Genomic DNA, 27,858 nt, shown 5'->3' on the forward strand with positions numbered 1-27,858 from the left:
CCTGAACTCCTCACTCGTGTTTCCAGGCTGCTGTTGTCTGCAAAGATTGGTCGACTTTGTCCAGCTTCTCTGAAACTGAATTGCATACTGCAAGGTATAACAGGTAATTGGATCTTATTGAGGTACAAACTGCTCACTGACGACCCGTGTCTGCTTGAAATAGCTGGCGTGGTTATGATGCTGTAAGCAGCAAGGTTTTAAATTGACAAATAGATTGTGCTGCTTGTCTGATTTAAACGTGGCAGTCCACATGCTGAGGGCTGTGTAACTCATTTCAAATGAGGTTGGTCCTTAATTTGCCAAACGCTGGGTTCTTTTCGCAAGTGGCCATACATATAAACATATGAATTAAAGGAGCAGGAGTAGGCCATTCGGCCCTTTGAGCCAGCTCTGTCATTCAATAAGATCTTGGCCGGTCTGATTGTGGGCTCAATTCCACTTTCCCCTATCCCCAATGACCTTTAACTCCCTTGTTAGTCAAGAATTTATCTACCACTGCCTTAAAAAATATTCAATGACCCTGCCTCCCCGCTCTCCGGGCAAGTGAGGTCCAAAGGCTCAAGACCCTCAGAGAAAAAAATTCTCATCACAGTCGTAAATGGTTTTTAGTTTAAACGGTTAAATAGTTTAAACTGTGCCCTCTAGTTCTAGTTTCTCCCACAAGGGGAAACATCCTTTCAGTATCCACCCTGTCAAGTCCCCTCAAATTTCAATAAGATCACCTCTCATCCTTCTAAACTCCAATGGATACAGGCCCAGCCTGTCCAACCTTTCCTCATAAGATAACAACCCCTAATCAAGGTCAGTCCAGTGAACCTGCTCTGAACTGCATTTATATCCTTTCTTAGGGCATCGTGTTCCGAAACCTATACATAATGGCACAATGATGCCACTGCACTGCTCTGCAATGCATTCCCAATCATGGAATCAAGAATTATAAAACAAATTTATCATATCAGGCCCAAATGATGGAGCAACATGTATGGAGAAGCATTGGAACCAGAGATGTTCCGGAGTTTAAGCAACCAGATATCCATTACTTTTGATTGCTATCTTTATTACTTTTTCCTCTTTTTCTCCTCATTCTTGCCTCCCTTCCCCCCCTCCAGTATTGCAGGGAGTTCATTATTTTTAAATAGACAGGCATCACGGAGAGGGTTTATCTTAGCAAAATCAAGCAGTTTAGCAGCAGAGCCAAAATAAAACTGGCACTGGTAACGGATAATACAACTACACCAAAAAAACACCAAGGTTCTGCTTGAAGCATTCAACAATTAGGCTTAATTTATTATCCTATCCTTCAAAGAGAGCGGTACAATTCATCAAATATCAGACCTGTTTGACAGATTCTATTACTGAGCCACCACTGATCCTCCCACTCTGACAAGATGCTACTTGAACATTGTCTACGAGGGAATAAAAGAGGAGACGAGATGACTCTTGAGTCAGGCAGAAGGCATGTATGTTGGCTGCAGGAGAAACTGGGAGAAATCATTGACAATGAACACCTGTCAGAGAAATGGACTACCGTCACCTCCTCTTGGGTGGTAAATTAGAACCTCCTTGCCCCAAATATAGAACAGTCAGTCGCGGGACTGCATCCGTGTCTAAGAAAGTGGATCCACCTTGCCAAATGCAATAAATCACAATCTATAGTTATAAACCTCTGGGATTCTGATTTCAGCCACTAGAAGCAAATAAATCAGTTTAGTGCAAAAGTGAGAGAGAATGGGAACTTATGTAGTGAAATCCTACTCTATTTTTTTTTTACACAGGAATTGTACTTGCAACAATTATTCCCAATGAGAGGCCTCCTTTTTTCTAGCCTTTTTCCCAAAGCTGGCTTAAAATCCAAGTGTCTCATCTCCCCCACACAATGCTGTCTCTGGAAGTAAAACAAGAATCCTCTTGCTGGAGGGAGGGAATTGTTCTGGAGAAGGTGCTACATGTAGTTCCTTTTTCTTTTGCTGCAGCAAACCAGTGCACGTTATGGCAGACCAGAGTGGAATTCCTAGATTCACTATTGTAACAGAGTGACTCTCACATCCAGATAACAATGTGCTCATGCTCACAATCTTAGTATGCCAACTCCACTGGGCCACTGTCTACTTTCATGCTTTATTATAGTTCCTCTTTGCTGCCCATATCCTAACTCCCACCAAGACCTGTCTATCACCCCTGCGCTTGAATTGGCTCCCAGTATGGCAACGTTTCAATTTAAAAATTCTCGTCCTTGCTTTCAAATCTGTCCATGGCCAAAGCCCTCTCTTATCTCTGTAACCACCCATAGCCCTATCAGCATCCAAGATCTCTGCACTCCTCCGATTCTGGCCCCTTGAACATCCTCAATTTTAATTGCTCCACCACCAGCGACTCTTCCCTCAGCTGCCTAACCACCAAGCTCGGAAATTCCCTCCCCATCTCCGCCTCTCTACTTCTCTCTCCTCTTTTAAGACCCTCCTTAAAACCGACCCCTTTGACCAGGTCACCTTACTATGTCTCCCGATATTTGCTCACACTCCCGTGAAGCGCCTTGGAACATTTAACTGCGTTAAAGGTGCTATATAAATGCAAATTATTGTGACACACTATTTGTTAGTGCCACTTCAGGCACAATTCAGTGGCAGCTTTATCATTTTGGATTGACATCCACTTGTGGTCTGATTGAGACTGTTCAAACTCATTTCACTGAGAATTCTCACAAGCCAACAGGGATCTGGTTTTCATCCGTCCGTGTTGGATCTAAACCAAGGATGCAAAGGTATTTAATTTAGTTATTCAATTTTTCATTTTACTGCCTGCTTTGTTCCCTTCTGAATATTTCCCAAAACCCACCTGAGGGACTGAGTAACAAAGAAAAACTTGCACATATATATAAAACATCTTTCATACTAAGTATCCCAGGGTGCTTCATAAAGGCATAAGGAAAAATGAACCACAGGCCCTGTGTTAGTTTTCACCTTGAGCTGACTACTGTGAAGCAAGCAACATCATACGTTAACTTATTCCCCATCAATTCCCGCTCGCGTACATGAAGGTATCAACTTCTGCTAAAGTAGAATTTGATTGGTGCCAAGAATCTTGTGCCTCACCCAAATTCTTTATCAGCCTGGACATCAGTGTTGACAGACTATTCAGTCACATTGAACATCATGCTTGAGCATTGTTAGATAGCTATGCACATTCACTTTAAAGTAGGAGGCACAGGAGGGTAATCAGGAGCAGAAACCTCCATTGACATTTCTTCTCCTTGCTTCAGGAGCATTAAAGGCAATTATAGTGCTCCTATACTGGGTCATTGAAGATGAGCATTGATTAGTGATTGAGCTTGGAGTTTTCAGTAAGGGCTCAACACATTAACCCAGTAAGCTGAAAGGGGACAGAACAGGTTAACTCCTAAATAGGGTTAAGTCAAACTCCACACACACAGTGCTCCTTAGCTCATCAAAGTGCCAGTACAGGTAATATGATGCAATTCTGTATAGAGTGGAAGGGTTAACATGGAGACTGGCAGACAGACTTGTTTGTCCCAAATTTGGGGTTAAATGGCTTTTGGGAGATAAAATGAACCAAAGGTAACCTTGAATATGATGGTGGTTGCCCAGGGCTGGGTACATGTGAAGAAAGCCTATTTGCATTTCTTTGTTTTTTATCTGACAACTTAAGGCTCTAAGCTTTTTGTACAAAAATAAAATAATGGAAGGTAGAAATTGGTTGTGGTTACATTCCGGATGTATAATTGATGCTGTTTTTGCAAGTACAGATTTACCTCTGGTCATGTCTATGCTTTTCAAGCAAGCAGTGACTACTTTTAGCACCTAAACTGGCCCTTGGTAAAGAATGGAAGTAGGTAAAATATAGCTGGTAGCTCAGGTAGTCTTAACTGCATGACCCAAAGGTTCAGATTTAAGGTCCTAGGGCTGACCATGCCATAGTTTGCTGCGTGAGTTTTCTTGGATGGGGCTGGCACATGATAGAGGGTCACTGCCCAGCTCAAACTGCTGGGAATCATTATCACCTCTGCAGGCCATGGGAACTAGCACTACCTAGTTCAGCCTGTAGGGGTCACGCAAATAAATCAGTGCCAGTCAGAACAGAAGCAAGGAAACTGGCACGGGTGAGAGTCACTCTCCTGGTGTATATCCAGGTCTAAAGAAGCTTGTGACTATATCACCCTGCCCATTTTTCAGGGTTGGCATAACATGGTAACCAGTGGTTCAAAAGTGCGATATGGTGGTAGAGAAAATACAAGTAACAAAAAAAAAGCACAGGCAATCCCATAAAATGACAGAGCATGTTTTAATGTAGCAAATACTCAGCACAGACCATTCTCCTCCGTGGGTTGGTCACTGATTCCAGAAGCCCTCCAATAGTATCCCACTGCCTGACATCACTCTAGTGTTTAGATCCCTGCCATATCTTGAAATTATATCTTAAGAGTTGTTTACAAAATAAATCACCCAAGACTTGTGTTAAGGTAAGTGCATTCTGCTCCCCGAATGCCATTGCTCCTTCCTGAAGCACACTATTTCCACTGTGAATTTGTGAATTAATTGAACAAGACCCAGAGCAAAAAACTTGGATTTAAGTAAGCTCCATTTTGAGGTATTAAAATAATTGAAGTTTAAGTCACTGCTTTCTGATTTTGGCCCCAGCCAGCCAAATCATAAGATCAGCGAAGTCTGCAAAAATCAGAGGCTAAACCTGGGATCTTCCAGTGCTGAATGACTACATCTAGGAGGTGCTTTTATCAATTGAAGTTTAGGGGATCTCAACACAGATTTCAGTGCAGCAGGCTGCCTTGTGACAACATTACTAAGCTGGTTGTCATAACAGCTAAAATTGCAAATATATTCACTTTCACGATGTACATATGCTTGTTCAAGAGGGGCTTCAGGATTGAAAAATGGCAGAGGACAGCAAGCACCTGGAAAGGTGAACCATTAAATGGCAAACCTTCGACATGAAGCAGGACGTGGATAATAAAGGAGCCCATGGCTCACAATCAATTAGACATATTTAATTTGTTCTACAGTGTTCATGTAATTAGTTAAATTTGATGCAGGCAAGAGGGAAGACAACTAGATTATCCTCCTGATAAATTGGGGTTCCCTATCAGGATTAAGAACCATTAATCACACAGTTAGTGCAGAGACTTCTTTTCTATTTCAAATAATTTGATAGCATTAATGTCTATATGTAGAAACTAAATAGCATGTCTAAAATGTAATTTTGTATATTTTCAAACATTTTGTAACTAGCTGGAGGTAAAGAGATCTGGGAGTAAAATTGGTCTTGATGGTAGCCAAAATGGGCAATAATGACCTATTGCTCACTGTAGTAATTTGGTTTTATTTAGTGTGTAATGTACCTTTAAGAATAATACTTGTTAGACAAGATCACATGATTGGTAGTAACCAATAGGAGAGTAGCTCGGGCTACCTCAGCAGTCAGTGGAGAGATAGGGTTGGAGTTGAAAGCACAAATGTAATTACTGCTGAGTATATTGTAAATAAGCTTAATGTTTCCACCCAAGAAGTATCTGCAAATCAACTCTATCATTAATAGTACAACTCAGCCACCCTACAACAAACTGGCGACAAGGATAAAACAAGATTGAACAGAAGAAATCAAGTTAAAAAGTAATCGGCACTGTACCACGCCCAGTGATTGTAAGTAGCAAGCTCCGTTAGAATTGAAGAACTTATCCCCTCTCAAAATGCCAAAATTTGAGAGAATTGGTCCTTTTGAACCTGCCACAGACAATTGGGTTCAATACCTAGAACACCCCACGTTCTTTTTTCAAGCAAACGAGATTATGCGGGCAGAAAAGAGGCGAGCTACCCTCTTGAGTACTTGTGGGAGCAAAACCTACAGCCTGAGTCAAAGTTTGATGGCACCCAGTGCCCCAGATTTGAGAATTTTGATGAATTGGTGGACCTTGCGAAGGGTCATTTTCAACCCAAGCCCTCAATCACGATGCAGAGGTTGAGGTTTAATCCATGGGTGAGACAACTACATGCTACATGGCAAATTTGAAGCGGCTAACAGAACATTGAGAGTTTGGTACGACTCTGAACGACATACTCAGAGTTCGTTTAGCACGTGGTGTGAAAGATGACACTATTCAGAAAAAATTATTGTCCGAAGTGAATCTGGATTTCAAGAGGGTGCTACAGATAGCACTGGCCATGGAAAGCACAGTAAGAGATTTAAAAGCAATACAGGGTGCGCAAAATGGTGCCATCCTCCACATCGGGTGGGAAACCTCAGCCGAAAGAGGCGCGAAAATGCGAGACTCTGCCAAGAAGCAGGAAGCTAGCCAAAGAGTAAAGAAAAATAACTTAGCAACAAAATCAAATAATAATTTTAATAGAGGTGAAAATGAGCAGTCTTTTAGCAATTGGAAGTTTAAAACAATTGAATGCTATTACTGTCACAGAAATGGACATATGATGAGGCAGTGCAAGGAAAGATTCAAGCAGGCTTGTAAACAAGAGAAGAAGCCCAATGAAATCTACAATGTAGAAGAGCCTGAAACAACAAATTCAGACAGTTACTTGTTGTTTAATTTGAAAGTTGGAAAGACAGAACCAATCTTTATCACAGTGAAAGTCAATGGCAAACCTGTTAGAATGGAGTGGACATGAGAGCTTTGGGGAACATACCTTCAGATACTTGAATAATGATGAACATCAATTAGGTTTAGAAGAAACAGCTGCCAAGCTAAAAAGATGCGCGGGTGAAGACATTCAAGTAAAAGGCATAAGCAGAGTAACTGTCCATTATAGCAAAGCTACCCTTGATGGTGGTAGCAGGTGAAGGGCCAAGCCTCCTGGAGCGAAATTGGTTAAAGGAGATTAAGTTCAAATGGGCTGAAATTTTCCAGTTGAGAGCAAGGTGGGCTACCAGAGCTACTTAGAAAGTATGGCAACATCTTTAAAGATGAACTGGGGAAAATCCAGGGCCTGCAGGCTAAGATTTATGTGGATCTGGAAGCAACCCCTCACTTCATGAAGGCGAGACCGGTGCCACATGCCCTGTGAGAAAAAGTTGACATTGAACTGAACAGACTAGAGAAACTGGGCGTTATACAACCTGTTCAGTTCTCAGAATGAGCAGCACCCATCATCCCCGTGCTTAAACCCGACCAAAGTGTCTGAATTTGTGGAGGCTACAAACTGACGGCTAATAAAGTAGCGAAGCTAGACAGGCACCCCATTCCAAAAATCAAAGACCTGTATGCCAAGCTGGCAGGAGGGACTACGTACACAAAGCTTGATATGAGTCATGCTTATCGACAATTTGAGTTGGATAACGTCTCTCAGGAATTTGTCATAATTAATACCCACAAAGGATTGTACCAATATACACGATTGCCCTTCAACATCTCCTCAGCTTGCGCCATCTTTCAGAGAACAATGGAAAGCTTACTGCAGGGACTGCCCCAGATTGTAGTCTATTTAGACAATGTACTGGTGACAGGATTCACTGAAAAAGAGCAGTTGGCAAACTTAGAAGAAGTATTAAAATGTTTCTTGCAAGCTGGAGTGCGCTTAAAAAAAGTAATGTGTACATTCCAAGTGAGGGAGGTAATCTATTTGGGTCATCGGGTAGATTCACAGGGCCTCCACCTGGTTGAGGAGAAAGAGAGAGCCATAAGAGGGGCACCTTCACCAAAGAACGCCTCAGAGCTCAAATCGTTCCTGGAATGATCAACTATTATGGGCTATTCTTACCCGATTTGGCTACAGTGCTGGCCCCCCCAGCATTCTCTACTCAAAAAGAACCAACGTTGATCTTAGGAGGTGCCCCAGAAAGAAGCTTTCATAAAAGGAAACAATTGTTGCACTCGTCCATCTATTAGCGCATTACGACCAGATGAAAGAATTGGTGCTGACATGTGATGCATCTCCCTATGGAGTGGGAGCAGTCCTCTCCCATCGGATGGACGATGGTGCAGAATGGCCAATAGGTTCTGTATCAAGAACGCTCACCACAGTAGAAAAGGGATACTCACAGATAGAAAAAGGCCTATCCATCATCTTTGGTGTCAAGAAATTTCACCAGAACGTAAACAGCCGCCATTTTACAATCGTTTCAGACCACAAACCATTGCATGGATTGTATAGTGAGGACAAGACTATGCCACCCATAGCCTCAGCAAGAATACAACGATGGGCCTTAATTCTGGCAACATATGAATACATTTTTGTACATAGGTTTGGCAATCAAATCGCAAACGCTGATGCTCTTACTCGTTTACCGTTACAAGAAAATGATGAGCATGTTCCAGTTCCCCAGTAACTTCTTTTACTGTTAAATTTTTCAGATTCCTCGCTGGTACACGCTGGACAGAACAGAGACTGGACAAGTCGGGACCCAGTCCTAATTCAAGTATGAGAACAAGTGCTACACGATTGGTCACAGGAAACCATATCTGACGAAATGAAACCGTACTTCAACAGAAGACATGAAACAACCAGCCAAGATGGCATCTTATTATAGGGAGCACGAGTGATAGTTCCTCCAAAGGAAGGGAGCCACTTTTAATTGAACTACACAGTACCCTTCTAGGAATTTCTCGAATGAAGACCATAGCACACAGCTACCTATGGTGACCTGGGATAGATGGCAAAATAGAGATCCTAGCAAAGCACTGTGTGCAATGTCAGCAGCTGCAAAAGTTACCAGCGACAGCTCCGTTACACCCCTGGGAGTGGCCAGGTAGACCCTGGGTGCGGTTACAAATTGTTCCCAGGATAGGCCCAACATAATCAATGTTTCTGCTCATTGTCGATGCCCATTCAAAATGGTTGGATGTATGAGGTGAAGTCACCAATGTCAGCCGCTACAACTGAGGAACTAAATGTGTTTTGCCATTCACGGACTACCAGAAGTAGTCGTTTCCAACAACAGCATGGCATTTATGAGTGCTGAGTTTCAACGGTTTATCAGCCTCAACGGTATCGCTCATGTGAAAACTGCACCGTACCACCCTTCCTCAAATGGACTGGCTGAAAGGGCCATTCAAACATTCAAGACAGGCAATAAAAAGCTAACTGGTGATTCCTTGGCAACCAAGCTAGCACGCTTTCTTTTTCATTACAGGGCTACCCCTCACACAACAAAAGGCGTCACACCTGTGGAATTATTGTTGAAAAGCAGTCTCAGGATGAAATTCAGTTTAATAATGCCGAATTTAATGGGGAAGGTGGAAAGGAGTCAGGGAAGCCAGAAAACTAGACATGACTGGCATAGTTGCGAGAGGAGATTTACCATGGGAGAGCCGGTATATGTGAAGAACTTCGGGGAAGGACCAAAGTGGTTACCAGATGAAATAAGTGGTGACTGGACCTCTATCTAACCACATGGAGGTAGAAGGCCGGATCATTCGTAAACATGTGGACCATTTAATGAAGAGACAACTCACCAAGATTTGGTTCCACCAGTGATCATTGACCGGGTCTGCGTTTCCTGTTGAGAATACTCAACCCAGGACTGACGTGTCTGATGTTCTTGTATGAGTTGAGGATACAGAACTGCAAGTGCCCACCGAAGCACCTGATGTTCAGGCAACTCTGGAAAAGGAGATTCCTGACAAAGAATCTGAAGTTGTGCAGCTGCGACATTCCACACGTACCAGGAAACCACCTGAAAGTCTGAACTTGTAAATTCCTTACCCAGTGTAAATATTATGTGTCTTGAAAAAAGTGTACTTGTAAATATATGTATAGCCAAGTTAATGGGGGTTGAAATGTAGTAATTATGGTTTTATTTAGCGTGTAATGTACCTTTAAGAATTAGGCAAGATCACATGATCAGTAGTAACCAATAAGAGTGTAGCTTGGGCTACCTCAGCAGTCAGTGTAGAGATAGATTGGAGTTGTAAACACATGTGTAGTTGCTGCTGAGTATATTGTAAATAACCTTAATGTTTCCACCCAAGTGTCTGCAGATCAACTCTATCATTAATAGTATAATTCAGCCACCCTACAACACTTACCCTGCCCAATCTTCCTTCCGATTCAGTGAAAAAAGTCAGGCAAGAGGTAAGACAGGCCACCAATTCTCATTCCCTGTTTTGCGCTTCTGCTGAAGACCAGCAGTGTGTCTTTGACCATTCTGATTTAATCTTAAAATGTGAATCTCAATAGGGGCTGATGCTGTGCCTACCTGGAGCCAAAGGAGATACATAGAAGAAATCAGGAAAGATGGTAAACTGACTGCCAATTCGCTATCACAGGTTTTACACTATTGGGTAAGATCAAAAGTAAGCCCTCCACCCTGATGCGCCAATTTTAACCAATTCTGCCCAGAGGGAACAGAGTGGATTTGGGCCAGTTTTGCACCCCGATTCAACAGAGCCTAAAGTCAGGCAGTTGCAAAACAGACGCTGATTCAAACCTGCCTTGTTCTCACTGGGCAGGTTATTTTAAAATTAGGCTACAGCATGTAACAGAAAAAGCCCAAAACATGCCATTCTTACCATCAAGCCTATGCTGATATCTTTCTCCACACAAGCCCTCCCCTAGTCCAAACACACACTTCTGCTTGCTCCTCACGATCTTTTAACATTTCTCTTTTACAAGTAACTGTCTCATCTCTTTTAAAAATAAATTTATGGGCTGTGCTTCATCAATGGCTTTCAGCACGGCATTCAACATTCTAACCGCATTCTGTGGAAGGAATACTTTTTTACAGCCTCCCCTTTAACACAATTCCCATTACATGGTATAACTCTGCTGCCATTTTACAATGCCTACTGGAAACTGCACAAGACTGATCAACGTGTGAGGTTAGGCCAAGGCCAGGGGGAAATTTGTGATGCTCCCTACAGTCTGATATGCTGCGACAAGCCATTGAGAAGAGTCACTTATGTGAGAAGACAAAGGTGAAGCATAGAAACAAACTCAACATTTAATGGGGTACCCTACGTTTAACCATGTGGAGCACCATGGGGAGGTCTGCTAGCATGTTCCGTGTATGTTTGCATGTATGCATATGTTGTATTCACAATGTACAGTCTCAGGCATGGTACAACTTGCAATCTACCGCCAGCGCAATGAACATTTTAGACAAGTGATTAACAAATTCAATTTAAACGATAAGCCTGTCACTAGCACATGCCTGGGATCTGACATCCCTGCCCATTCTCCATGTGAAATCCTAGACTGTAGGTCTCAGCGGCATATTGGACAGTTGTGGGGGAACGAGGGCAGATGGGGCAGGGTGTGATCACAGCCACAGAATCACAGAGTGCAGAAGAGGCCCTTCGGCCCATCGAGTCTGCACCGACACGTGAGAAACACCTGACCTACCTACCTACCTAATCCCATTTACCAGCACTTGGCCCATAGCCTTGAATGTTATGACGTGCCAAGTGCTCATCCAGGTACTTTTTAAAGGGTGTGAGGCAACCTGCCTCCACCACCCTCCCAGGCAGTGCATTCCAGACCGTCACCACCCTCTGGGTAAAAAAAGTTTTCCCTCACATCCCCCCCTAAACCTCCTGCCCCTCATCTTGAACTTATGCCCCCTCGTTACTGACCTTTCAACTAAGGGGGACAGCTGCTCCCCATCCACCCTGTCCATGCCCCTCAATCTTGTCCAGTCTGATCCCTCTGCACTTTCCAATGGGGCTACCCAGATACAAAAGCTCCTCAATTTCAGAGGTGAAAATCCTCCTGCCAGTGACTGTGCTGAAAAGGCTCGATTGAGCCCCCACTTTTATCATATGTTAATTCAAACTTCCGCGCTGGAATTACTAAAAAGGGACTTGCACCTACTTATTGGATAGAGACCCAGGCGCAGCTTGGCAACATTGAGACTGATCACAAGGAAAGCATTTTGGTTCTTTTCAGAACATTTTACAGCCTAGATCAGTGGTAGAGGCATTTGCCCTACATTTGAACCCACTGTCCAACTGATCTTGTGTATGTGATCTGATCAGGTGTCATCCCAGGCCCGCACAGCCCCAGGAAGTCAACTTTACTCAAAAGCTTACATGTTGGACCTTTTCTGGGATCAGTGGGCGGTATTTAACGTGAGCAACGAGGGTCTTGTCCACTGGCTGGTGACCCATCAGGCACTCAAGTGGCCAGCGATGGGTCTTCCCTGGGATCAAGGACCCCAGGTGCAAAAGCCTTGCCCTTGAGAGCTGCCAACCAATCAAAGGCGGCAGCTGTGCACTGCAGGCAGTGCCAGCCTCTGTTGCTGGCGTTGCACCAACCAAAGGCCCAGAGCTGCCAAGGGACCCTAGGCTAAAGGTGATTGGGGGCAGGATGTAGATCACAGCAAGGGCAGGTGAGTGGCCCTCAGTGGGCCCCCACTTCCTGATGCCAGGTCCCTCAGTCAGACACTGAGTGTCTTTGAATGAGAGACCAGCCCTACAAAACCACCCAGGAGCCCACAAGCAATAACGACAGGGTTTGATTTTTGGGCTTTCCGCTTGGCAACTGCCCCACCTGCCGCTGGTTGAATATTAGCGGCGGCAAGAAAGGCCCTTAAGTGAACATTAATTGCCCACTTAAAGACCTCAATTGGCAGTGGGGTGGGAAGGCTGTCAATGAGCCTTCCCACCCTGGATTCAACTGGGGCAAAGACAAGGAGGTGGCAGTGTCTCCATCCGCATGATTAAATGCGACCCCCGCAACCCCCCACCCCACCCCACCCCCACACCCCCCCCACCCCACCCCCGCCGCCTCCAAACCCACCTCGGGGAAGGGCATTAAATTCCATCCTGCACATCTGAAAACAGCCCAATTTAAAAGAAGAACAAATGAAATATGAATCCTAAGAGAGTGAATAATTGTTAAAATGCGAATGACACAAAGGCATCTGCTTCACCCTTCCCCCACTGAGCTACCACAGTACGTCACAAATCCATGTTAAATTGCTGCTTCATCCTATGTGTTTTGCTGGCTAGAGGATTGGGTTCAAAGGACTGACCGAAGGTAATCCAGCCAATCAGTTGAAATAATCAGACTAAGGGTTACCCAAAGGAATGTTAATCACAGCCAACACCACCTACGGGTATAGGCCTGAGAGCTGAACCACCAGCCTTGTAAATTGGCTGAGTGTTGAACTCTGGTGCAGTCTATTTGGTCAGCCAGACTGTGATTCAGACAAAGGCGGTGTTTTCCTTTACCCCTGCAAAACTTTTAAAACCAAATTAATCCAAAAATGGCAACACAGAGTGAAAGAGGGCAAGCAAATGTAAGTCTTTTTGTCATCCAGTTCAAAAAGATCCCATCCAAGTCCACCGGGTTATATTTCTCATGGTAAAAGCAGATGGGATTGCAGAATTCAATCCCCCCCAAACCACCAGTAAATATCCTCGTAAAAATGAAATTTGACTTATTCAGTCATAAAGGTCCTAAAAGTAAACTGATAAGAGCTTCAGAATGTGACCCCCAGAACACTGGTAAGGGTCCTGGAATTGTGTAATAAAAGCAGAATTTGACTCATTCAGCTAGCTTGAAACACGAAACACGGCCCTTCTGTTGCTATGGAAGGTGGCTACTTTGCGATAGTGAATGCTGGGAGATCAGCAACCTCTCCTTCAGATCCTGCTTGGAGACTGTGCTAAATATTATTCAGTAAGGGGTGAAGTGGCCTCAACTGATATCATCTGAAGCAACATAACAGCTAGGAAGAGGCCAAAATCAGGAAATCGTCTCCCCACCACTACCAAACAAGGCACCTACCATTTTCATGGAGGCAGGAATGGGCCTGGATCTGGATTTGCACATGCGTGTTTTGTAGATGCAGCTGCCCATAGAAATCAGCAGCTGCTTCCACTCACGTCTAATTCTGGTGACCTGGGTGTGTGAAACATGACGTGCATAGGTCAGACCTGGTGAGAGAAGGTCAAAACTTTGGAGAGGTGGGGGTGCCCTTTTGAAGAAGTAGGCTACCCCTTTGGATATGGTCCCGGGACACCTTTGGGCGGGGGGCGGGGTCAGGAGCCCGCCCCTTGCAATGGTTAAAATTAGGCATGCATGTGTGTAAAAAGTGCATAAACTCATGGAGCAGGATTTTACTGTCAGCGAGCGGGGGCGGGGCCTGCTCGCCGACGCGTAAAATAACGCGCGGTGACGTCGGGGGGAACTCCCGACGTCATCGCGCCCAATTTAAATTTTCAGGAAGGCGGGAGCGCAGCAAAATCAGCTGCGCGCCCGCCGACCTGTCAATGGCCAATTGAGGCCATTGACAGGATCAATTAAGCAATTAAAGGACCAGCCTGTCCAACCTTAAGGTTGGCGGGCAGGCCAGGAGCCCCGGCGGCAACTAGAAAAAACATGAAACCTCATCCACCGGCGGGATGAGGTTTCATGTAGGGTTTTAAAAAGTTTAATGAAGTTGTTATGGAAATTATGAACATCCCAACTCATGTGACATTGTCACATGAGGGGACATGTAAGGGAATTTTTTTTTCTATTTTTAATATTGTTGAAAGTAGAGCCGATCTCCCTGAGGCAGCACTTAGCCTCAGGGAGATGAGTGCGCTCTATTGTGCGCATGTGCGAAAAAGCATACTATCGATTTTAGGGATACCCACCCTGCCCACACAGGGAGAGCATAGTGCTTCCCGGCGGACATCACGCTGGGCGGGCCTTAATTGGCCCACCCACGTAAAATGACACCGCGCCTCCGATCGGGGGCGCCGATCGGAAGTGCGCCCTCACACGCCCACCCATCAACATCCCCCCCAACGGGGGGAACATTCTGCCCATGAACTGTCAAGTTCTTTGTAACTGTCAAAATGAACTGTCAGAAACAACTGTCAAAAGTGTCAAAAGGAACTGTTAAGAGGAACTGTTAAAGGCAACTGTCAAAAGCTTCTGTCAAGCTGTCAAGGCATTTAAAACATCTTCCCTTTAAGTTATTGGAAAAAAAAACATCTGGAGTCTTTTTAAAAAATTGTTGCTTGCTCTTTCGCTCTGTCTGATAACTCTGTCACATAAGCCTGAGGGCTACCATTACTGGATTACTGCTGCATGACTTATTTCACAACCTTCCTTTATCACAGTGGGGTGCTTTCTATTTCAAAGTTTGGCTGACAGCTCCAAGTGTTTATAAGCCCTTTAAAGTGAGACTATGAATTCCAATGCTTGTTTTTATAAGGGATTGTGCACTTGAATGAAATCTTTGTAATCATAAGGATGTAGCTGCAGGAATTTAAATGTAGTAAATGGGTATTATGACCAAGAATCTTTTTTGCATAAAGTCTGCAATAAACTTTATTTTATTTAATCTCAGCATGAGGGCTGTTTTTGTTTAATTGTTTTTTATAAATCTTGGACACATTGCTGGAGCATAGAGGCAGGCCTTCTGCCTTCATTCTTGGGTCACTCAGCCTGCTTCCTAGGGAGCCCTGCCGCCCCAGAACAAAAATCCAAGCTCCTGGAGCACTTTATCCCCAGTCGGATTTACGGAGTCAGAAAATGTCCTAGAGTCGGGAGCGAAAATCTAGGCCCGGGTGTTTTATATCTATTGGGGAAGAAGTAATGAGCAACACAAGGTATACATGGTGTGATAATGTACAAATTGAGGGGCAAATGCATCTTATTTTAAATACATCATAGTATGCTAAAGCAATGAGAGCATATAGTGCCTGGTTACACTGGCCCTAGCTGCTTACTGCAGGGGTGGGATTGATGAACCGCTATCTATGGCAGTATATTTGCCTGATGATATGCCTTGGTCCCGGGAAACCTTTGTAGGAGGTCAGATGCCCTTTGACGGAGGTAAGGTGCCCCTTGGGATTGTTAAAATTAGGCATGAATGGGTGTAAAAAGTGCATAAACTCTGTCAAGCTAATTGGAACCATCAAGAGTATCAAAATGAACTGTCAAAGGTAACTGTCAAAAGTGTCCATCCAAGCTAACAAGGAATTTAAAACTCCCGCCCTTTAAAATTTTTAAATGGGTAGCAGCCAGTAGAACATTTATATAAAAGCAATCAAATGGTTTATTTTAATCTCTTCCATGGGCTGAAGTGGTTTTCAACTGTTCGAGATTATGTTATGTGGCAGAAACTGAATTAACTTCCCTGTCTCCATGTGGAAATCTATTTTTCTCCTTCAATTTCCCTCGGAATGTTTTTAATCCTGTTGTTTCCCCCATCTTCTGTGGGAGCTGGGATAGTGACCCCAAATTCCCCACAATCTCAATCCGCCACCAGAATAATGCCTTTCATCTGCTGGGATTTTCATAAAGCGAGCAAACATTTGAGTCAGTGGTCTTGCAGCTGACAAACGAGCCACTGAGTGGGGAGGGAGGTGGAAGGGGAGAACAAAATTAATGGTGGAGGCAACCATAAGTGTCAGTAGGTCCACTGAAGGGTTTTAAAAAAAAAAGTATAAAATACTTTGCCTTTTCCTACAAGAGGCTGGTATCCTTAGACCGGCCAATGTGGGACATTCAGCTAAATGAATAACAATCAATATAGACAGGAGTCTCAAACATCCATAGGCCGAGATCCAGAGCTGACCTGCATCCTGGATTTGGTTGGTCAGTGGAACAGCACCTTATTTACCTGGGGCCAGCAACCACTTGGACCTCTAGGGGTGTATCTTTGGTACCCATCTGGCCAATGTTGGAAGTTCCAATACCTGGCCACCATTTGGGTTGGAATCCAAGGACTTCTGGCTCTCTCAGTGACCCCCTGCAGATTACCATCAGCCCTGTATGAGAGGGCAGGTAGCAAAACCTTTCAAAACCCTCGATCTTCTTTGTCTCTAGACAGAACCCACCCCACTCAAGTGGGGCCCTCGTGCGACCTTCTGGAGGCCAGTAGTCTTACTGTCACAAGTGCAAAGGTCTCACACGAGGCCATTGACAGGTCAGGGTTGGAAAAAAAAACCTCTGGCTTAGAATTCCTCAGGCATAGTTTCAGACCTTTGGCATCACAGGCTTTGTAAACAGCAGAACTTCTGACCACTTCTTACATTGCCTAGCAGGAATTCCCAGGTTATCCAGGTCCCAGCCAAATTCTAGGCCCTAACCAACAGTCAGGTTGGAGTTGCAGTGGACCAGAAGGGCCAAACAATCGGCCTCAGGATCTCCATGACCTTAATGCATTCCAGAAGCAGGCAATGCTGGAAGAAATGGTGGTGTGGTGGTAATTTCACTGGACGTAATCCAGAGGCTCAAGCTAATGCTCAGGGGATGTGGGTTCAAATCCTACCATTGCAGAATTTAAATTTGGAAACTAGTCATGAGACAGAGGCATTTCTTGCTCCTGGCCTAAATATTTACCATTAGATTTTGCGGTTTTAGGATACATGTGTCTCGAAATTCCAGAATCACTCAGCCTCTGCAATTTGTTGACAAAAACACATTTACTGACGCTACATCGGCACAAAACGAGTTGACAAAAGTCAATTCAACTAATAAACCTGGAATTTAAATGGTGACCATGACAACTATCATTAATAGTTGTGAAAACCCATCTGGTTCACTCATGACCTTTAGGGAATGAAATCTGCCATCCATATCTGGTCTGGCCTAAGTGTGACTTCAGACCACAACAATTGGTTAAAAAAACAAAAATAAAAATACCTGGAAAAACTCAGCAGGTCTGGCAGCATCTGCGGAGAGGAACACAGTTAACGTTTCGAGTCCGTATGACTCTTCAACAGAACAACAATTAGTTGCCTCTTAAATGTCCTCTGAAATGGCATATCAAGCTACTCAGTTCGAGGGCAATTAGGGATGGGTAACAAATGCTGGTCTTCCCAACAACATCCACATCTCGTTTGAAAAAAAATGATTGTTCACGGCTCGCAAAATATTTACAACTGCGCTTATTTTATTGCTTAATAATCATCTTATTGGGTCATGTGATGCAGATGTATTAACCATCAAGGTCCAAGAATTCACAGAAAAATTCTAAAATTAATTCATATCTGCCTGCTAAAAATAAAAATTGCCACTTGCATTTCCACCAAAACCTGGAAACTAGTCATGAGACAGAGGCATCTGTTGCTCCTGGCCTAAATATTTATCATTAGGTTTTCCAGTTTTAGGATACATGTCTCGAAATTTCAGAATCACTCAGCCTCCGCAATTTGTTGACAAAAAAAATTTACCGATGCTACATCAGCACAAAATGAGTTCACAAAAAGTAAATTCCCTGTAAACACCCGCAGTAACTACTTTCTGTATTTACGGATTGGATTTAGTCCAATCGACTAAAACTCAGCACCATCTTCATGCAAATAGTCTGCTTCTACTACACAGAATTTGTTGCATGTAGCCAAATTTTACTATATCCTTGTTACTGAGAGACATAAATGCCATCCATTGGATGGAAGAATCCGAGTAGAACGGATGTATTGAAGTTTTAGACGAGGCAGGCTGATTGTGGAAGAGTGATGCATTTGGTTTGCTGTGTCCCCTTATGAAAATTTTGCTTATTTATATTTCACTGACTGTGACAGAGAATAATTCCTGATTAAATTGCTCATGACATTTCTGTATCCTTCACAATTGTGGACAGGGGAAACATTCGGATGTGCACCAATGTTTACACAATGCTATTTGGCTCAGAGCACAAATGGGCTTAAATGGCCATTGTTGTTTGGCTAATGTAACCAGTGAGTCATTTTACTGTGATTTTAAGCACGAATGTATATGAGACTAAATCATCAAATATGGGTGCAGATAGAATTTTGTCTGGCAATAAACAGGCTCAGAAAATTTTTAATCAACTTTGTAGGTGCAAGTGTAGCCATCTCTACATAGGGTCCCAACAGTCTTAATACAAGTTTGTCAATGCTGGAGTCTCCGGGAATTAAAGCTTAAAATTTCCGGACATTGCTGCGGGCAAACTGGGAGAAAAACCATAGGGGCATTAATTTATTTTTTTTATTTTCCTTGAACACTTATGTTTGTTGGTTATAGAAGTATTGGAGTTGGGGTAAAAAGGCTGCTTGAATGATCCTTGACGGTCATTCAATCAGGTACTGAAGAGACTATATACTTTCCGATTGGTCTGGGAAGGCGCTGCCTATGAATATGAACATGTTAGACAGCCAATGGCAGGAGGGTGGGATGGGGCTGATGGTGAGGGAAGGTCATGTGATGAAACTTTCAAGGAGACACCCAACCAGAGTCCATGACTTAGTGACTTGAGAGAGAAACGAATGCAAATCTGAAATGGAAACATATGTGGAAACATGCAGAATGCTGGTCAGCCTCTGAACGAGTCAATGCTTCAGGTATAACCTTCATTAGCACAGTTCTGGTGAAGGACGTCAAGCCACCTGCAGCCATGTTCAATGATTTATTCACACATGTACACACACTGGGAGCTAAAAACGCAGTAAAAGTGACTACGACGTGAAGTAGATTTTTTGCTTCAAACATCGTACTATTTCCTATAGGTTTCTGGCATTTCTTACATTACAGTGTTAATTCCTCTTGGGGTTAGAAATTGATTTTAAAAATGCTTCTCAAAGCCCAGGTAATCTTGGGTGACCATCAGAGAGCCAAGAATTGAGTTTGGCCATAAAAGGTTGTCCCCAAGACAGCAATGCTGTGTTAATCTTGGGGGAGGTCATTAAAAAGCAATGCACGCAGACTGGGGGGAAAAAAACAGAGTCAACACAATGGAGGCCCTGTTGTGCCAGCAATAAAGTGCTCATTTTCTAATTAGACAATCCCAGATCAGAGGGTTGGGGCCTTGGGCTCTGTTAGTTCAACCTGCCTGCCTCACTCAGCTAACTATGGCTTTTTGATGGAGTGCCTTACCACTGCATAAACAAGAGGCTCTATTTTTGGTTGTTTTTTTTTACATCAAGCCTTCTGCTAACTAACCTTCATGGAGGAGCCAGCCAACCAGAGATAAAATTGTAGGTTATTTATTTAAGAACCTGCACAGGCTGGGCAGCAGTTAGAATATTACAATTACCTTTGGCTTCCCCAAGCTAGGGAGTTGTAAAGCCTCCAAGGCCTCCAGCTCCCAATTGGTGGACAGTGCATGTGTGGGAGTGTGGGCTATTCTGCCTATTACCTGCAATCACAGGAAGATGATCTGCTCTGGTTGCTGTGTGTAGTGACATCACAAACGCACAAAATAAAACTTTAAGTGTTTACAATTGTGCTGCACGCAATGAGCAGGGGCATTCAGACAAAGGCTCTGGGTTCGCACGTAAGCTTCTTGTCCAAGGCATCTTAAGATGGCAAAAGGCTGTAGAGCCCCAAACCAGTCTGTACCTCCTAGAGAGGAAGGGAGAAAATTGTAGAACAATTGGAGGCAGCAGCAAACAAGAGAAAGCTCATCTGTAAAAGTGGATGCACCAGAGACTCTTCACACCACAAGCTTCTCACTTCAGCCAAAAGTGTCAGGAGGCCCATCCCAAGAAAATGGACGATCAGCACCTGAGACAACCTCTGGTGTGCCTTCTAGTGACAGGGAAGTCAATCTTCTTTTTGTTTTATCAAGGCGCATCTCGCCAGGAAGGCAATTTATGAGAGGAAATACGAGTTAGAATGGGACAGGGAAAGAATACATTGAATAAAGCCTCACTTATTTGGGTTTCATGGATTTTCTTGCAGTTGAGGCCTAAAATTTGTAACTGCAACTTTTCCTCCCTGATATAAGCGTCGGGAAAGCAGTAGTCATGGGACAGCGGGTCATGTCTCCACCGCTGATCACACTAAATAATGGTCTACTGGAAGTGCTTAGTAAATTCTGCTGGTGTTGCGATATCACTTTAAGAGAATATGCAAATGGTGTACGTGTCATCGTGGAAGCGGGATGTAAAGTGGTATGGAACCAATTGGCCATGTTGCTGTTTATATTGATGGTGGCTGCTGTTGTTTATGTTGAATCCCTAGTGTAGACTTGTTTGTTGAGCTCTCCTGCCATGTGCATATGTATTAGTTTTAGTCTTCAAATAAATAGAACCTACTTATAGTTTACCAATCCTGTGTGTGTGATTGGTGAGTTTGTGTAAAGAAGCTAGAAACACAACAAACTGCCTTGGGCCCAAGGTGACAGATAATCTTTCTCTTGATTCAGAACTCAATACACGCGTAGGGAGAGCAACTCCCACTTTTGGCTGATTCGGGAAACGTGCGTGGAATAACATTAAGCTGACTCTTAGGATCAAGATGTGGGTTTATGAGGCCTATCCTCTCATCTCCTTGCTGTATGGCTGTGAAGTGTGGATGGCATACAGCTAGCTATCAAGAAAGGAAGCCCAACAACTTTCATCTTTGCTGCTTGCGGCACATTCTGGTCATCTCATGGCATGACGAAAATCACAAATGCAGCAGTCCTCTCCAAGGCAAAGCTCCCCAGGTATGTTGGCATTCCTCAAGCAGAGATGAATTTGCTGGCTCAGGCACGTTCGCAGGATGGTCGCAAGGCAGTCGCATACCTGAGGATTTTCTGGATGGGGAGGTAACCGGAGTTCGATGACCAGTAAAGACATCGAAAGCTGCACTTCAAGGATACTTGCAGGCCTGACACAAAGGCCCTGAACATAATCTCTTGCACCTGGGAGACATGAACTGACGACAGAGGAAAATTGCGGCATCACCTGTGGGTTGGCATGCACCACTTTGACAATCAGTGGACACGGTGTGTTGGCGACAGGTGCCAACGCCAGATAACCACTTCATACATGGCACGTGTGATAGATCCCGCCTCTCACGGATTGTCCTCTTTGGCCAAAAACAAAAATGCACCATGTGAAGCTACCCCATCCCCAACCAATTTGATTTGCTGCACGTCCATCACCTTATGCAGAGGAAAGGATGCCGATGACAAGGATGTATAAAAAACCACAAGCAGAGAAAATAAGCATACAATAGTGATAAATAATCAACATGTACAGCATATACCTACCCGTGAATAGCATGGATGGAGTGAGGTTCGTAATGGTACCTTCCCTCATGATGCCGCATATCGATCGGGATGGGCGTGTGGAATGCCGGGAAAATATGGTGCGAGGCTGAAATAAAGAAAAGGAGACATTAAAAAAAGGTGCTGCAAAAAGTGTAAAGAAAAAGTTCAAAGGCAACAGTTCCCACAAAGCTGTAGATATTTCAGAGTAGGAGCATGTTCACTAGAAAGAAAGATGAGGAGCTTCATGTGCGCTATTGGCTCAATCAGAAAAGAGAAGCAGAATTAATAAATAATCAAAGTCATTCACAGAGTTCCTACATCACAAACATTAAAGGCCTCCAACTGGGCTTCTGACAAAGACCTGCAGCTACACATGCTTTGAACTCTAAAAGATGGTAGGAAGTGTGAGAGAAACTGGTGCGACGGACACAAACAGAACATGACAGGGCTGGGAGAGCGGAATCACAGGTCGGAATCAGCACTGAATGCAATAGCTGAGCTGATCCAGTGCTGTGTGTGGAAGGTTTGTGAATATGAGTGTGTGGCGTGGGGAGGGAGAACTGTGGGGTGGGGGGGGGGGGGGGGGGGGGTGGGGGGGGAGAGTTTGGGGGAGGGCGATGGAAAGAGAGAAACCTCGCTTGGCACCCCACAGTACAGATGTTAATGGGGCATTCGTACAGGATTGGGTTGTTAAGACAACCAAAGCCACTTCAGCTGGCTTCTAATCAGACAGATGATGCCTAAATCTTTGGGGGATTAAGTACAGGGGATTCAGACTTATCACGTTAAAAAATTACATCAAGCGCAGCCCAATTACATCTGAAATAGTATGTGAGGTTCAGCGCATCTCAGCTGAAGTGGCTATAAAGTAAATTACAGCCCCCTGTCAATTCTTCCTTGCTTCTGCCCATACTTCAGATGATGACTACCCTTTGGTTATTGAAACTGCTGAAGCAGAGCAAAATGTATTAGAGTCCCCCAGCTTTTCATTTATCATACAATCTCCTGCTTTGATAGTTCAGTAAACTCTGCTCAGCTCAGTATTAACGTTTACCTGTCAAAGTACAAACCATGTTCGGAGACTGACAGCCATCTTAATCATGAAAAGCAGCTCAATCAGTCTTTACATAAGGTTCGAAAAATTAAGCATATAGTTCTCTCTCTCTTTTGTGCAATGTGGTACAAAAGGCCGAATATTCCTTGGTTTGTTCAGCCCAATTCTGATATGTTTCAGAATCTCACAGTATGGGGCCAAAGATGCTAACATCAGATAATAAGAAAAGTCATTAAGTGAAAGGAGAGGGTAAATGCTTCAGTGAGGAAAATAAATGTATTCTGCATCAAAACAAATGGCACTGAACCTATACTGAATTTCACACTTTCTGATGAATAAGTGAGAGTTATTATTGGATTCACATTTTCTACCACAGACTCGACCAGAACACAGCTCGTGCCTCCTGTGCTCGTTCAGCAACCCAGACTGTATCAAACAAATTGACTTGGGCTCTGACAAGTCAGGGTCTGGCCACTTCATGGATACATGAAGCCACCAGTATAATGGGCCTCTGTTCTACTGCCCCAGCCACTGAGTGGGTGCAAGCAAAAGAGCTTCATTCAACTCACAGCTGAAGTTAATGCACCATTAATAACAGTCAGAGCGAGAACAGAAGGGAATTACCCTCGTGGAAAATAGGAAAAGGGGGGGCACGCAAGGTCTGGGAGAAGAAAGTGGTTAGAACTAGGTCATGAAAACATGACAGTTGAGTGGATCAGAGCAAACAGTAAAGTGGTGGTACTCAGCTGGTCAGAGGTAGCACACCAACTGATTAGTCATAACAGAGTAAACTTCTCATGAAATGTTTGAAGGTAAACCTCTCTCGTTACTCTGTGCTATTAGCCATTCAGGGTAAACCTCTCTCATTACTCTGTGCTATTAATCATTCAGGGTAAACCTCTCTCGGTTAATCTGCACTATTAACCATTCATAGTAAACCTCTCTCAGTTACTCTGCGCTATTAAACATTCAGGGTAAACCCCTCTCGTTACTCTGTGCTATTAGCCATTCAGGGTAAACCTCTCTCATTACTCTGTGCTATTAATCATTCAGGGTAAACCTCTCTCGGTTAATCTGCACTATTAACCATTCATAGTAAACCTCTCTCAGTTACTCTGCGCTATTAAACATTCAGGGTAAACCCCTCTCGTTACTCTGTGCTATTAGCCATTCAGGGCAAACCTCTCTCGGTTAATCTGTGCTATTAACTGCTTCAGGGTAAACCTCTCTCGGTTACTCTGTGCTATTAACTGCTTCAGGGTAAACCTCTCTCGGTTACTCTGCGCTATTAACCATTCAGGGTAAACCTCTCTCAGTTACTCTGCGCTATTAACCATTCAGGGTAAACATCTCTCGGTTACTCTGCGCTATTAACCATTCAGGGTAAACCTCTCTCGGTTACACTGCGCTATTAACCATTCAGGGTAAACCCCTCTCGGTTACACTGCGCTATTAACCATTCAGGGTAAACCCCTCTCGGTTAATCTGTGCTATTAACCATTCAGTGTAAACCTCTCTCGGTTACACTCTGCTATTAACCATTCAGGGTAAACCTCTCAGTTACACTGCGCTATTAACCATTCGGAGTAAACCTCTCTCAGTTACACTGCGCTATTAACTGCTTCAGGGTAAACCTCTCTCGGTTACTCTGTGCTATTAACTGCTTCAGGGTAAACCTCTCTCGGTTAATCTGTGCTATTAACCATTCAGGGTAAACCTCTCTTGGTGAAACTGTCTGCTTAACTGTTTCAAACTGAACCTCCCTCAGCTTTCAATGGGTTGACTTCAGCCACGACCTGGGCTGGACAATGTCAGCACTTCTTGAGAGAAAACATGTTTTTGATAATAAAAATACCAAATTAAAGGATTTAAATATTTTTAAAATGGACAGAATAACTTTCGAATTACTAATATTAATTTGGGAAAAATCACAGTGAAAGGAAAAGGTTTTAAGAAAGTTCTTAGTGTACGAGTAATTTTAATATTAAATGCAATGGCTGAAACTTTGGGTTGGAATTTACACTGAGGGTGGGCTCCAGCACCGCACAGATTTCGGGGGCGAACCCGCCTCTGCTTAGTCAGCTCACCTCGCTTTTCTGTCAACAGCCCTTTCATTATCTGAGGCGGGACTTCCTTCCCTGTCCAGGTGGCTATCCTGCCACCTCATAGAGCTGCCAGCCAATCAGGGGCGAGCAACTCTGCACACCGGCAGCACCAAGCAGGAGCAGCAGCAGGTGGTGTTCAGCGATGGACGTGGACCTTCCGGAGCTACGCTGACAGGCCCCCGTGATCCGAGGGTGAGGGGATGGGGATGGGGATGGGGGATGGGGGGTGGGGGATGGGGGATGGGGGGTGGGGGATGGGGGGTGGGGGATGGGGATGTGGGGTGGGGGGTGGGGAGGGGGATGGGGATTGGGGATGGGGGATGGGGATGGTGAGGGATGGTGATGGGGGAGGGGGGATGGGGATGGGGAAGGGGATGGGGATGGGGATAGGGGGAGGGTGATGGGGATGGGGGAGGGGGATGGGGGATGGGGAGGGGGAGGGGAATGGGGATGGGGGAGGGGAATGGGGATGGGGGAGGGGAATGGGAATGGGGGAGGGGAATGGGAATGGGGGAGGGAAATGGGAATGGGAGGGGGATGGGGATGGGGGAGGGGAATGGGGATGGGGAGGGGAATGGGGATGGGGGAGGGGGAGGGGAATGGGGATGGGGGAGGGGGATGGGGATGAGGAGGGGAATGGGGATGAGGAGGGGAATGGGAATGGGGATGGGGGAGGGGAATGGGGATGGGGGAGGGGAATGGGGATGGGGGAGGGAAATGGGGATGAGGAGGGGAATGGGGGTGGGGATGGGGTTGAAGAGGTGTGGGGGCATGTCAGACAGGGCAGGGGAACAGGGTGGATGTGGGGAGACAAAATTGTGGGGGGTGCCTCTCATTTACACAGGGGGCTCGGGAAGGAAGCACCCACCCCCCCCTCCCCTTCATTGACAAGCAGCTCGCAGGGTTAAATCTGCCAGGCTACAACTTGGGCACAGGCCTCTCCCACTGCCTGTTAATATCAGAGCAGTGGCAGGATGAGGCCCTTAATTGGGAATTAATTGCCCACTTAGGGCCTCAATTGGGCCACAGGCAAGTGACCCACCTAAAGTCTCCCCAGCCACCCACAAAATCATGGAGAGGTGGGCGGACTGGCTGCGGGTACATCACTGGTGGCACAGCGCCCTAACTTACAGGTCCAGCTGTCCGTTCTCATGCCTGCGGGTGGCCTGTAGAGTTCAGCCCTCGATGTGGGATGCGGTTGATTTGTGGCTATTTCCAGCTATTAGTGACTGAGAATTGTTATAAACACTAGGAAACTACATTCACTCTCAGATGTGGTGAAATAATACACACCAGGAGACCATTTGGCCCATCGTACTTGTGCCAGTGCTTTGAAGGAGCGAAGCAATTAATTGCACACTCCTGCTCTTTCCCCATACATTTTTCCTTTTCGAGTATACATCCAATTTCTTTTTGAATTGGTTTTCACAACCCTTTCAGGTAGTACTATCAAGATCAAAACCATTCACTGCATTAAAAATCATCCTACCTCCCCACTGAAATCATTGACCACAGATTACTCGCTCTCCATCCATTGTAAGCAGTTTTTCCTTAGCTACCGTTCAAATATTAACTCTTAGAAAAGGGTGGAGATATTCTCACCTGAAAATTCCAATGAAAATGATGAGGGTAGGAGGGGGAGGGGGTGTAGGCAGTGGGAGAGGGGCAAATTGGACAAGCATTCGATATACAGTGGTGCAGTCTTTCACAACAGTAACCCCTGGGGCTTTCATGTCAGCTCATGTCAGATCAGACATGATCAGTAACACAGTGACTGTGCAGTGCCACCAATCACAACATTGAGTGCACCTTCTCCAAACCTGGTGAACTTTACCCTTCCTGCGCTGTCAGCAATAACTACTCAGAAAACAACATTTTTGACAAAAACAAATCTTAAATCAAAGTAGCTTGTTCTGAGTACTGGTGACTTTACTTCAGATCATTTTATAAACAAAACTGTCCAATACCTGTGCTCAGTCTACTTTTATATCTTTTTAAATATTTATTCTTTCATGTGATGTAGGTGTTTCTGACAAGGCCAGCATTTGTTGCCCATCCCTAATTGCCACTGAATGGATGCTTGGCTAGACCATTTCAGAGGACCGTTAAGAGTCAACGGCATCGCTGTGGGTCTGGAGTCACATGTAGGCCAGACCAGAGTAAGGATGGCAGATTGCTTCCCTAAAGGACATTGGTGAATGTTTTTACGGCAAACGATGATAGTTTCATGGTCACCATTACTGAGCCTAGCTTTTTATTCCAGATTTTATTAATTGGGTTTAAATTCCACCAGCTGCCATGGTGGGATTTGGATCCGGGGACCTACAGCATTAGCCTGGGCCTCAGGGTTACTAGCCCACTGACACTACCACTATGCCACCATCTCCCCCCCCAAAATATATGACTATGCAACATTCATGCTCATTATACCATACGGCATTGTATTGTTACCAAATAGGAATAGGAGCAGACCATTCATCCCTTCGAGACTGTTCCACTATTCAGTTAGATTACGGCTGATCTGTATTTTAACTGCCTTGGTCCCATAACCCTCAACAACCTGGTCTAACAAAAAAAACCTATGAATCTGATCCATTGAAATTTTTAATTCAGCTTGCTTCAACGGGTTTCTGGAGGGAGAGTGTTCCAGATTTACATTACCCTTTGTGAGGCAATTATATGAATATCCACCATTTCAAAGTAGTATTTTATTATCTCACTCTCCCACAGCAGCCTGACATAAATAAAATCTCCCAATTTCTGAATCTATAGTAACTGCTTGCCCAACAGTAGGATGGCCAGTAAACTAACAGTTCTGAGGAAGAGTCATATTGG

At 44.5% G+C, this 27,858-nt stretch overlaps 1 protein-coding gene across 4 annotated transcripts in view; it reads right to left on the bottom strand.

Annotated features, from left to right (window-relative positions):
• Positions 1-27,858, bottom strand: part of gli2a (GLI family zinc finger 2a) — a 354,425-nt gene that overhangs the window by 102,034 nt on the left and 224,533 nt on the right. For all 4 annotated transcript variants that reach the window (XM_078552577.1, XM_078552579.1, XM_078552578.1 and 1 more), the window contains one exon: positions 21,865-21,970. In XM_078552577.1, coding sequence (XP_078408703.1) covers positions 21,865-21,970 — 106 coding nt within the window. The remainder of the gene's footprint in view (positions 1-21,864; positions 21,971-27,858) is intronic.

This window comes from Cetorhinus maximus, chromosome 11, assembly GCF_964194155.1.
Source record: "Cetorhinus maximus chromosome 11, sCetMax3.hap1.1, whole genome shotgun sequence".
NCBI classification, from domain to species: domain Eukaryota; kingdom Metazoa; phylum Chordata; class Chondrichthyes; order Lamniformes; family Cetorhinidae; genus Cetorhinus; species Cetorhinus maximus.